This window comes from Patagioenas fasciata, chromosome 1 (genome assembly GCF_037038585.1).
Source record: "Patagioenas fasciata isolate bPatFas1 chromosome 1, bPatFas1.hap1, whole genome shotgun sequence".
Taxonomy (NCBI): domain Eukaryota; kingdom Metazoa; phylum Chordata; class Aves; order Columbiformes; family Columbidae; genus Patagioenas; species Patagioenas fasciata.
In genome coordinates, this window is record NC_092520.1 from 201,059,012 (window position 1) to 201,072,013 (window position 13,002).

General features: G+C 36.7%; 1 protein-coding gene across 4 annotated transcripts in view; it reads right to left on the reverse strand.

The window, feature by feature from the left end:
* The window catches only part of KMT2E (lysine methyltransferase 2E (inactive)), a 65,685-nt gene that overhangs the window by 21,121 nt on the left and 31,562 nt on the right, over window positions 1–13,002 (reverse strand). For 3 of the 4 annotated variants that reach the window (XM_071803439.1, XM_065838062.2, XM_071803440.1), the window contains 8 exons: window positions 12,007–12,087; window positions 10,908–10,966; window positions 6,420–6,592; window positions 5,121–5,159; window positions 3,301–3,513; window positions 1,712–1,842; window positions 509–626; window positions 200–309 (listed from right to left, as the gene is read on the reverse strand). In XM_071803439.1, the coding sequence (XP_071659540.1) occupies window positions 200–309; window positions 509–626; window positions 1,712–1,842; window positions 3,301–3,513; window positions 5,121–5,159; window positions 6,420–6,592; window positions 10,908–10,966; window positions 12,007–12,087 (924 nt within the window). Of the gene's footprint in view, window positions 1–199; window positions 310–508; window positions 627–1,711; window positions 1,843–3,300; window positions 3,514–4,170; window positions 4,260–5,120; window positions 5,160–6,419; window positions 6,593–10,907; window positions 10,967–12,006; window positions 12,088–13,002 lie in introns of those variants that run through there. The other variant, XM_071803441.1, reaches the window with a different exon arrangement.

The following is a 13,002-nucleotide window of genomic DNA, read 5'->3' on the forward strand; positions in this document are numbered from 1 at the left end:
TCAGTAATAAGAATACGGAAGAAACCCTGCCAACACACACACTGCTCATTGTAAATACAAAGCTCAAGGAGCCCTGTTTTATTAAAGCATACAAGAAAGTAAGTGATAGAAAAACTGTATAAAAACACAACCACTCTGAATCACAACATAACTTAATAAGCATTAGATGCATTTTAGAACAGCATGTTCAAATACCTACCAATTTCCATAATCAAAATCAAATGCTATAGTAATTTCTGCTCCCTTTGGAATGTTACGGATGGAATAAATATAAAGATGAATTGTTCCATCTTCAATTACATGCCTCACCTGTAATTCAAGAGAACATTATTATATTATCACAATTTTTTTTCTTTTCTTCCTCCCAGCATCCGTCCCCTCCACCCCCCTAAAAAGGTACCTGTATGGAAGTTAATTGTAGAGATTGCTCAAATTAACAGTCAGGAAATTCAAGCAGAAGGGGACTTTTAAGTTAACAAATCTAGCTGAACTTTATGTACATGCTTACCTCCGCATTTGGCGTACAAGAACGCCTGATGAATCGAGCTTCGTTTCCAAAAGTCCTTGCATCAACACACATTTCTAGCCCATGGAATTTGGAATAAAACAAAACAAATGGATATGGCCTGAAAAAGATACAAGAAAACCAGAGTTTTATCATTTTTAAAGATGCTAAATATTACTTATTCTTTGCATTAGTTAGCTTTATAACATGATGTTTGGCATGATACACTGAACTTGTAGGTTAATCTGAGAATAACATATCTGTATCTAAGCTTAGTGATTCTAACTGGTACATTCTCCGAATGTATTCTCAGAATACCTAATGTCTGAGTTACAGCCCTGAATGTAAAGGGAGGAATAGTAACAGGGCAAGCAGTAGACATGGAATACACAAGGTTAAGATTCTTAATCTTTCTTAAACTTTCCTTACGGCAAGTCCTATAATGAAGATCAGGTAGAAATTTAGGTGCCTCATAGAATCATCTTAAAAAACAGAATGAAATAACACCTCCACATCCCTGCCTAACACCTGCAGTATCACTAGCACCCAACCCTCCTAAAGAAAGTGGGCATCTAAATACTTTTGCCAAGACATGCTTTAAGTTCTGCTGTTACAAGTGCCAGGGAACCCTTCAATCTCTACTGAGCAAAAGCTTTGTGTTCTCTCCTCTCCAACAGGCCTTTTGCAATTTTCCAAGTAGATGTGTCCATGCCAAGTTAATGCCACCACTGAAAATGATCCACAACATAAAGGAAGCAGTCACGTATTGCTCAGTAACTTAACCAACTAGACAACTCTGGCACTAAAATGGCCCCAAGTTGACCTGTGTCCAATTCAGTTCTTGGTCTGATAGCTTTAAAACTTATTTCTCTCACAAAAAAATAGATAATGTCTTTGCCATTACTTTCTAAATTATTTTAGAATGGTAAAACCTGCTAATCTCTGGTTTAAGGTGCACAACTACCCATCTGAGAATGAAGAACCCTGTAATCAGGGAAGAAAGAGAAAAAAGTAGTTTCTGAACAGATCTGTAAGGATATCCAGAAGAAAATGGGGAGATCAGATTCCAGCTGCAATTATTTTTAATCAGACAACAGTAAAATGCAAGACACTTCTGGTAACTGAGACCCACTTGTACTTGAGGCAAGAGTTTGGCAAAACAGCATTTTAACAGTCACCTTATTAAAACATTTGGAGTAAACAAACCTTTTAAAGAAGTATCCGTTAGCTTCAAATTGTTCTCTCAGCATGAACTTCCCTCTGTATTCAATAATAAGTGCATCAGGAGGCAAGTCTTTGGCAGCTTTTAAAATTTTCTTGTTTTTTTGCACGTAACTCTGTAAAGACATAGGTTAAATTATGAAGTATTGTTTTCTACCTTTTCTTCCATAATTATTAACAGCAGATTATACTTTCACAATTAATAAACAACTCTGTATGAAAAACACTCCTTGTAATTAAACCTCCAGACTGATCTGGTCAAACTGTCCTGCTCCCATACCAATGCAAGTAGATATGAATTTAGACTCCTTGAATGCTTTAGTCCTGGTTCTCAAATACATGGTTGAAAACCAACATATTCACGTTCCCACAATTCAAGTACTATATCCCTTTGCGCACTTAAATCTCAGCACTACTAGGACAAATTGCTGCATTGTTTTGCATAATACTATCATAGAATCACTCTGGTTGGAAGAAACTCTTAACATCAAGTCCAACCACTACCTAACTCGAGCACTTTTGAAAAGGCTTTTATTCCTTCAAGTAAAACAAACCATGCAAACATAAAAGGACAGTAATGATTCATTTAAGGAAAAACAGAACAAGAAAAATAACAAAATAATACAGAATCCTGAGAGAGCTTCCAAATTTCTTATTTCTGTGTCTTTAGATGGAGGTATGCCTTTTAATTAAAAACCAATACATACCCTGACAATTAGTGAACTCACACCTCTCATAACTGTCATCACCAATCAAAAAGGAAGTAGCCTCTATGTAGGCAAAAGGCTCTGTAAGCAGGGATATTCCTCTAAGGAGGGTGTCCCATATGCCATGATGGTCTTTGAGGAAAAGCAGCAAAGACACTTCCATTAATCTGCTACAGTAACTACTCCTCAAGATTTCTCCTACAAAATGCCATGGTCTGTTATATGGCTCTGATTTTAACCTGGTAAGTAACTGATATTAAGGACAGGAGCAGACACTGCACAATTTCTTCATAAACTAGAAATTACAGGATCACAAGAGTTAAAAAAAAAAAAAAACATCTGTATCAGACTATCAGCTACCATCAGAAACATCCTTCATGAACTAAAAATAAAGGTACTTCTACTCTAAGTACCTAAATATCCAGAACACTTACTATAACTTAAGAAAAGTGTGGACATTTAAACGCAGAACCACATAGCAGAAAAAAGCTTACTACTTCAAGGCCTCCATCTACACTAACTACTCCCGACAATCCTCACAGAGCAGAGAACACGAGCAAAGTTTACTGCGTTACGTCTACCACAAAAAGACAGTCTAAGGACAAGCCAGTGTTCAGGCTCAGACTAACACCTTGGCTATTTTTAGGAGAATTGATATGCAAGTGTAAACATAACCAGGGGTGACAGAGGCTGTATAAAAATAAACTGCAAATTCTGAAAAAACAGTTAAAACTCTGGTCTTTAGATCTGGTGAGACAAGATACAGAAAACTATTCCCCCCCCACCCCGCCCTGCAAGGAACATAAATGGCTCTTTGTCATGGCACAAAACCAAGATGCAATAATACAACATCGTACAGCTCATTACCTCTACTGGAGGTTTGAAAATCAGACTGCTGGTGCTGACTTCTTTTTTGTCATTTCCATTTCCTAATCTCAGAGCTATTTTCTGTGCCTCCCTCTGGACACCCTCACTGTACTGGTTATTATTTGCTTCTTCATAACGGTCCATCCATGCCTTGATTTTAGTCTCCCATCCAAAGTTCGAACTGTCAGTAGGATCAATCTCTGGAGCTGAGCCCTAAAAATTAAAGGGACCAGATATTAAAAGATGAGATATTAAAATAAAAAATAATCAGTTTACAACAAGACACAGAATGAATGGGTAAAGGCACGCCATTGATTTAAAGTTTGGGTTTTTTTAGGAAGTCCAGTATAAAATTCTGCATTACTTAAAAGCATTGAGTTGAACTCAGCAGCACCACATTTGCCCTTTCAGGAATTTTATCATTTCACAAATACTGCCAAAGTTCAGGAATGCATTCCCCTTTCAACAGGGATTATAACTTTTAGTGGGATGAGAATGGAGACTGACAGTTTCCTCCCACAACTGCACTGCATAACAAATCTATGAGTGCAAGAGTTGGAGGATCAGATTTCCCTGCCTACTCAGCTTTTGTGAACATATGCAAATATAAAGAACTCCAGCTTCCATCCTATAATATACAAATTTTGATTTCCCCCTTTCAACTTCCAGGGTCATGCTGTTTGGTGGTTTTTTTTTTTTTGCACTTTACATCTTAAACTTTACTCATCCTACACCTACTACATTAAGGCTGTGACCCTAATGTTACAGGCTTTACACAGATCATTTTTCTCCCCTTATCTGTTCCTCACTAAACAATTTTCCTCTGCAGTGCTTCAGATCCTTCCACTTTTAAAGAAAGTGCCATTGTACCTCCAGACCTCACACGCAGCAGCCAGGCTGCAGCCAAGCAATGCTCCTTACGGACAGCAGCAGCCAGCCAACGCTCCCTTTTCTATCCACCTGAGCAGAGACACTATTAAACATTAATACAACAAGCAAGTAGTTCAGCAATTCAATTTACCTGTTACTGATTACATTTCTTTTGTGCATCAAGAGAACCATACATACAAACAACATCAATAAAAGGTGTGATGCTAAGTAAACCATAAAACAACCACAAGTGAACCTTAAAAAACACCATATGCAAAAAGCACAAAATAGATTCCCCAATTCTGTCTTCGCTATTCAAGTCACATATTATACATTTGAAGTGTAAATTGTGTCCTATTCATTTTTATATATCTCAAGGATGAATAAACTACAGGCAATATCTAGTTTTTCACACCATGTAGATTTTTATCTCTCAGAAAACGTAAAGATTGCTTTAACACTTAAATCCTAGAAAGCAGACATCCCAACATGATTCCTTAAACTATGCCAGCACTAGTAAGTCAAGTCCCCCCTGGTGAATATATGGAGGTATGACAGAGCAGAACCACTAGTTTAGCTTTGAAATGCAATATTGCTATTTCACTCCTTTGCTGCTTAGAACTATGAAAAGCTGGAGCTACTAAGTTCAACTGAAGTCTGCACTCAACTTTATGCCCTTGCAAAGCACAAACAAGCTCTAATTCCTCCACTAGCTCTTGAAAACCAAGTATTTTCAGAATGAAAAATGACACTACACCATTTCAGTTAACTTAGCAGAACAAAGATGTAGTGCTCATACCTTAATTTAAAACTACTATGATGCATATGCAGTAGGTTAGTTATCAAGAGTATTTCAGTTCTTAATGAATAGCCCAAATTGCACTCCTGATCCTTCATATTATTTAAGTAATGTACAATTAAGGTTTAAAACAAAACAAAAATCTCATTACCTTTACTCGTGAAGATTTCCTGGATCCTTCTCGAAATGCCTGAAACAAAATTAGATATTTGTATTTTTTGAGAAAATACATAATCTCTTAAGGAATTCAAAGTCTTCTAACGAATTAACAGCTTTTCAGTGTGGACCATTCTCAATAAACATGCAAGACGACAACAGAACAAAGTACATTGAAACCTCAAGGAGGCAAGAGGTTACATCTCTCAAAATATATTTTAAAAACCAACTCAGCATTCCATGCTAAGTGCATACAGGATGTCAGACCTAGCAGTCCAGGTACCCTTACCTTTCTCCCATATTACACCATGACTCTCTAGTATCTCAGAATTCAAGGCAAAGTAACAGAAAAGTTACTTATAAAACAGACCATACTTATCAGGTCAACCTGTAAATTTCCCACGTCCCTCACTAAACTGAGGGGACGGGAAGCAGGGGTCACAGATGTCCTATAATGTTAACTTTTGAAAGAAGTTTGTCATTCAACAACAAAAATCTCATTGATTAAATCATCTCACACAATTTTGGGACGTAAGAGAAGACTATGTGGTAGTAAATTTATGCTCAGACACATTCATTCAAAAGGAAACATTTTACTCAAGATTTCCAAAAATATATTGGTAACTAATTCTGGTTTCTAGTTTTAAAGGACAAAATTTTCATCCAAGCCAGTAAAACTGAACCCCAGAAAGGAACTCGTTGGTTTAGGAAATTCCACATACTTTATTTCTTCACATACATTATATTTGTCCTCCCACAGTGTATACTGTTTAGCTACAAGTGTAAACGATAACATCAATACCCTGTTTACCAAAGCAGTTTAGTAGCTACCTTTCTCACAGCACACTTCCACACCATTTCAACTCAGATAAATGGACATAAAGTCACATTAGGACAACTGACATCAAACATTTCTGAACTTTAAACAACCACAAATGAAGACTTTCAGACACAGAATTCTTCTCTGAGTATCCAAAGCCTATTCCGTCCCACCGCTAACTAGACCAAGTGGTGCAGTAAATGCAATTCTTCCTTACAAATTCTGCCCCAATAATAAAACTGAACTTTCATGGCTAGTACATATTAACTTGAATTAAGGGGAAGTGGAGGGTGGGGAAGGGGAGGCAGGGAAGACTGTATCATCTACTGCAGAGTTTTACATTTCTATTTAAACTCAGGTAGTAAAATATTATTATAATAGCCTGATTTTTAAAACTGGTGTCTCTTCGTAAGAGATGTCACATAGCTATAATTGATAACACAGAGTTATAAAAGAGAAATTACATTCACTTACTTTTTTACATTTTGCTATGTTCTGTTCTTTCTCTCCACTTTTTTTCCTTTTCTTATCATTGATTTTTGTAACTCTTGTAGCAGTTAAAGTAATTGTAGTTGGTGTATGTTGAAAAGCAGTATACAGTTCCACAGGAACCTCATCACCACTCTCGGTTGCACTGGTATCCCCATCTTTAAAACAACAAAAAAGATTCTGTAAAAAATCAAACACTGTAGAAAGAACATTCACTACTCTACATTTGCTTTTAAAAAATAAAAATGCATACTGACAAATTCTTCAAGCACTCATATGCAAAATTCACCAACAGCTGCAACAGCATGAAAATGAATGATCAATGAGAAGCTGGTAATCAGCAGATGTTTGTAATGCCAGGTAAGAAAAATATAATTTATTAATTTCATTCTCTGAACAGAATTATATTCTCATATTCCATTATAAGTAAAATTAGAATCAGAACAAAAATGCTAAAGAAATTTTTTAACTTGTTCACTTGCATATATAGCTTTTACTTGTAATATGGCATCAGAATTCTCTCAGATGACTATTCTAGGGGGGTTTAAAATTAATGACTGTCCAGCATTTCTTGTGCAGCCCTATTAATCAGTCATGTGTAAGTTGTAATCAACTATTTCAGCTGCAATTTGCAGTGTCAAGTGCCTTTCTCAGCATAAATATGTCGATTTAGCCAGACACCTCCTCTCCTCAAAATCCCCCAACAATAACATTCTTCTGCTCAGGGAAGACAAAAGGCAAGTGTATTTTACTGATTAAAACAAGACCATACACAAACTGACAGATATTTTTTCTTTGTGCTGCGTACCTGCAGACATAAAAGGCAAACCCTGAAATTTAGCATACATCAGCATTTATGTCAGACAAATACATGTCCTGACCTGAAATAGGATTACCCTAGTTCTGTCAAGATGAAAGGCTGTGAAAGGCTGTGAAGTATGGGAAGGATTGCAAGAGAGATGGTGCACATAGGAGACAGCTGTTCACATATGCTCAGTACAGACTTTTTGTATTTTAGCAGCTTTTACAAATATTCTACCTTCAGTACACCTACTTGATGCTAAGCAGGACTTTTTCTGAAACTGCATAGAATCAGGCTTTACATATAATATGAGAGCAGGGAAAGCATTCCCTCTGAGCTCAGAAGGATGTTGCCTTGATCAGTGCATTCAATAGTCCTAATTCCAGAAACCTCCTTTACTAAATAAAGAACTCCAGCTACTGGTTACTCTGGATTTTTCTTGCTGACAACATTCCTTAATAGGATTCCTCTGTGCATAGTAAGCAATCCGATTTTACCATCTTGGCTGTTCTTTTCAACCATTTATTAGGCACATCACTATACTTTATGTATTAGGAGCTGACAAGGTTTTCTTAATTTATTTACATCTCTGCTGAGACTATTTTCTGAACTAGCACTAAAAAGCATAACAACACATCAAGAGATATCTAATCAAAGAATAATGACTAGCAAAATAACCAGTGATTGAGAAATGAAAACCCAAGGCCCTCTTGAAACTGTCAATGTTTATAGTCCAGGCACTAGTATGTAGAGAATCACTATGTCACAGGCAAACCTCTCCTCCTGTCCACCCCAACCTCCCCCCACAAAACACTGCCTTCCTTACAGAAGCAACATTTCAATATTGTTGTCTACACTGCGCCCTAACTTACTGTAAAGAATAATTACCTCAACCAAACATATAATTACACAGAGTTGTTTTGAGACACTCCTTCCTAACCTACATAACCAGCTTTCACTTTGAAGAACCTTAGGAAAGCACACTAAGGGAAGATTTAGCATCTTGGAAGGCAAGATATAAACTCTCCAAATTTCACAAGCAGTTACGGGCCCAAACTCATTTCCCCATAAGCAGTAAGTGATTTCATCAGCACCAACTTCAAGACCAGACAGCTTGAAGCAACATCCTTGACCAGGTTTTACATGTCTAGATACTGTATCTTAAAATAAACAACAACAACAACAACAAAAAACCCAAACAAAACACACAACCCAAAACCAAAGCATCCAGGATACAAGTGACATGGGGCTTAACAAAGCTGCTCACACCACTGGAACGCAGTAAGCAATCCAAAACACAGTAAACTGCACCAGAACTACACTTTTACACCAGAACAGGAAAACAAACACCACCACATACAACTACAGGCCCCAGAACAACGGGTTATAATTTGTGTCCAGGAAAAAAGGTGAAGTGGTTACGCATAAAAGTTTAAGACTCTCACCAAATTTTATATAATTTGAAACATTCACTTAAAAACTATTTTTTTTGAGGCAAGCCAACTGACCTACTACTTGCTCCCCACTGTTTAGCTTTGGATGCAACATGACTAAAGCAGCAACTCTTCAGAATTCTTTAAAATAGAAAACAATATATTGTGTTCTCATATCTAAACGAAAAGCCCTATTACATTTAAGACTAAAACAAAACCCCTAAATATATACTTACTCAAAGAACATCCAAGTAATGCAATCTCACATTTAATAAACCACCTGTAACTTATTACTTAAGTTATTCATACAATTAACATTCTGCTGCTGCTGAATACTTAAAACATGCATTAGATAGATTCAAACTGATGTCAGTTCTGCTTTTCTTACTTGGAATCTTCTATGAAAATCAGCCATTTTAACTACTGTCTTATAGTAGACAGCTCATATCCAGAATTATTTAAGTCTGATTGAACCATCTATCATCAGCCAACACACAAAAAGTGGATTTAGCCAAGTGAAAGTTAACTAGAGATGCAAGCATATGTTCAAGTATTATGAATCATAGTAATTAATACTGAGTCTTAGACTAAACAGGATTAGAATTTATCTTTGTTTTTACTCTGTTTTGATACTTAAGACCTACCAGTTAGTATTTCTTTACCTATTCAAAGCACAGAACATATTTAAAAGACTGATCATCAGGATTAAGGAGAGCTGAACACTAACTTCAAAGGTAAAAATCTCTTCTTCAGCTGCTGCTAAGATTTTGACTCTTCCCTTAAGTTTATAGTAAATGATCAGATGGTGTGGCTACAAATCCTAAGAGATGACTTAAATAGCTCAGACCATCAACCTACCCTACTCTGTACGCAAATTCAAGTTCATTCTCACAATATCATATCACGTAGTGAACTCATTAACTCCAAATGAATTAAAATGTACTTGTCCTATTATTTTATTAGAATCAGCAAAAATTAATTTAAAATTCTAATTGAAAATCGTACCATCTAGCAGGTCAACCAAAACTATTACAAAGTAAGTTTGGTTTTGTTAAAATGAAAACAGACAAAATGAAAAAATTCCTGCGGTGTTCAAAGTAAGGCATTAATCGCTTTAAGGGAGTTAAGGCAGCTTAGTGCTCGACAGCAAAGCGTCAACCGCATCAAGAACCACTATTAAGCCACACAAACTTTTAGACCCACATCACACACTTCAGCTTTTCTGAAGCCATATGAAGTAGGCAGCAGGACCTTATCTACAGAGTTTTTTTTTTTTAAGAAATCCTAACACATACTTGCACATACCCCAGTACTTCACAGACACGATTTGAAAGTAAAACATGTAATGTTTAGGAGAACGACTTCCTCCAAGACTACGACTTTTGTAATAGAGCTTGAAGGTATCACCTGTCAACCAAGAAAGCCACAACATGCTTTGGTAATGGCTGGACAGAACTCCTAAGAAGTTAGGTCATCTGAGTTTCAAAATTCTATAAATGGTAGGAGAGCTAATTTAATAAAATATAGAGACTGAAACAAGTACTTGCACTATAAGCCTCATCTAGTTAAAGACCAAAAGAACCTTGAAACACCATATAATTTATTGCCTAAGTTCAGCAATTTTGCTTGTGGTCAAACTAAACTCCCCAAAATACCAATACACACAAATCTACAGACAGCAAATCAGAACTAGGATTCCCTCTCAAAACAGTGCTAGATTGTCTTAAATCTCAATTATGTAATTCTTAGAGACAGGAATATCACCTGCAATGGAATGGTTTTGAGAGATTAGTGTGAGGACACAAAAATCCCATACTATGAAGGAGAAAATGACAGAGCTGTGAATTTTTTTTTTCCCCCAAAAGGAAGTAGATTTATTAATTCTCTCTTATCACAGAAGAAACCTGAACCTTTTCCATCTTATCTTCAGTAGCTTACTCAAAGTAGTTACTATAAAAGCTACATTAATTATTATGAAACTTCAACAACGTTCAAACATATTGAACCATTCCACAGTGATAAAATAAGGCAGTGGTGACAACCTATAATAAAACATGTGGAACTGCAACAACTCCAATATATCGTTATCTTGGTAATGATAAAGTCAAGTAAAAGACATTGATTTACTGAACCTTACATGCTGAAGGCTATAAAAATTGCAGGAACTGCGTATACAACTCTGAAGTCTATAGAGTTTTTATAACCTTTACTGACAAAAAGTTTTTAAGCTTTACTCACCTGACATATTTTCCCTTTTCCTTCGTTGCAACAGCACTGCCCTTTCTTTATCTAAACTCCTGAAATAAAAACATAAATTGTATTCTGTTCTTCACACTTACGCATTAATACATCTAAGTATTAAAAGACCTTTCCATAGTTACCATTTCCCATTTACTATTAAACTAATAAACAGTAGACTAGCTGAATGTGTAGATACACAACTGATGCCTTTCTAAGTACTGTTCCATTCCACTGTAATGCAAAACACGTACAAGTATCCAAATCACTTGAAAACATAACAAAACTTGACAGCCCAGAAGAAAGATTAACATTTGGTTTAACATTTGGTCCACGGATTACAGATAAGCAGGCATTAAACCATTTTCCTGCAGATTCTTCAAAACAACCGTCATGATTCAAATATTCTACAACAAGAAGTACCAAACTATTTGTCAGAAATAAAAGAATCATTTATTGGTAATTAAAATTATCTGAACACGCATGTCTTTTATTCACAGTTTAATTAACAATCTGCAACATAAGTAGCAAGTAGCATTTTATACTCTACATCACAGGATATCTATGATGACAATCAGATATAATCTACCTACCAGACAGTCAGAACAAAATGCCCTCCTTGTCACATCATATGACTGCAAGTGGAGGGGCTACAAATTAATGAGCAAGAAATTCTCCAAGTGAGCAGGGCAGCATATTGAAATGGGGCCATAAAAACAGAAAACAGTGAGAAATACTGGTGGAGCGGCTGACCTGAAAACACTGCTGTTAAGGGTTCTCGACATATGACAGCCATGAAATGAAATATGGAATGGACTATCCACGTCAGTCAGCCTGGAAAAGGATCTAGGAATCATTACTATTTTGATAAGCATTTCAAGGGTCTATCCCTGCCCCCTAGTGAGGCAAAACAATCACTACTGTGAACTTGAATGGAGACTTTTAAGATCATCTGCACCAGAAATGTAGCTCCTTTAACTAGAATCAGCTGGATTATGCTACCTGGTCTGTGTTTAATCTGTTGGGTGTTCCACCACCTCCTCTTTTTACATTGTCCACTTATTCTAGTCATCTAGAGTTCAAAAGTTGAAATACTCACCTTGGTTGACAACGTTCACACAGGTATGTGTCAGGAATATGCTGCCTGTCAATCCCCATGCAGTCAATGTGCTGCCAGACACTTAAAAAAAAAAAAAACAACCTTATTATTTTAAGTACAATTTTTAAAACTCTGTCTATAATACACACACACAGACACAGAGAGACACATTCTTTTTTTCATCATGACCTTTACTCAGATTGAATACTGCCTAAAACTACATCTCAATTACTGTCTTCACCACCACTCTGCTAGCTGATTTTCTATTCCACTGTTCACTGTAATTCCAATCTCGTGGCTGTCTCCTGGTGTCTCTCTGCTTCTTTAGACTCATTTTCCCACTTGGAATTTTTTCTCTAACACTGGAAATAAAAAATGGTAAATTATCACAATAGAGAACAAGATAAAGGCAAATACCCTCAGTAACAAGACTTCTGCTTTACATAGTAACAGGAATTCTGCTTTTAAATTATTCCATTTCCTTTTATAAATGTATTTATATTATTTCTACTTTTCTATATTACAATAAACATACAAATACATGTTTTACTTACATTTATATGTTCTATTAAAATACATATGTTTTTATACAAACACCCCATGCAGCGCTACAGGCTCAGGGAAGAGTGTCTGGAAAGTGCCTGGGGGAAAAGGACCTGGGGGTGTTGACTGACAGCAGCTGAACATGAGCCAGCAGTGTGCCCACGTGGCCAAAAAGGCCAACAGCATCCTGGCTTGTATCGGGAATAGTGTGGCCAGTAGGACCAAGGCAGTGATCCTTCCCCTGTACTGGGCACTGGTGAGGCCGTACCTCAAATCCTGTGTTCAGTTTTGGGCCTCCTGTGGCAACAAAGACACTGAGGTGCTGGAGCATGTCCAAAGAAGAGCAAGGAAGCTGGTGAAGTGTCTGGAGCACAAGTGTGATGAGGAGCAGCTGAGGGAACTGGGGTTGTTTGGCCTGGAGAACAGGAGGCTGAGGGAAGACCTTATCACTGT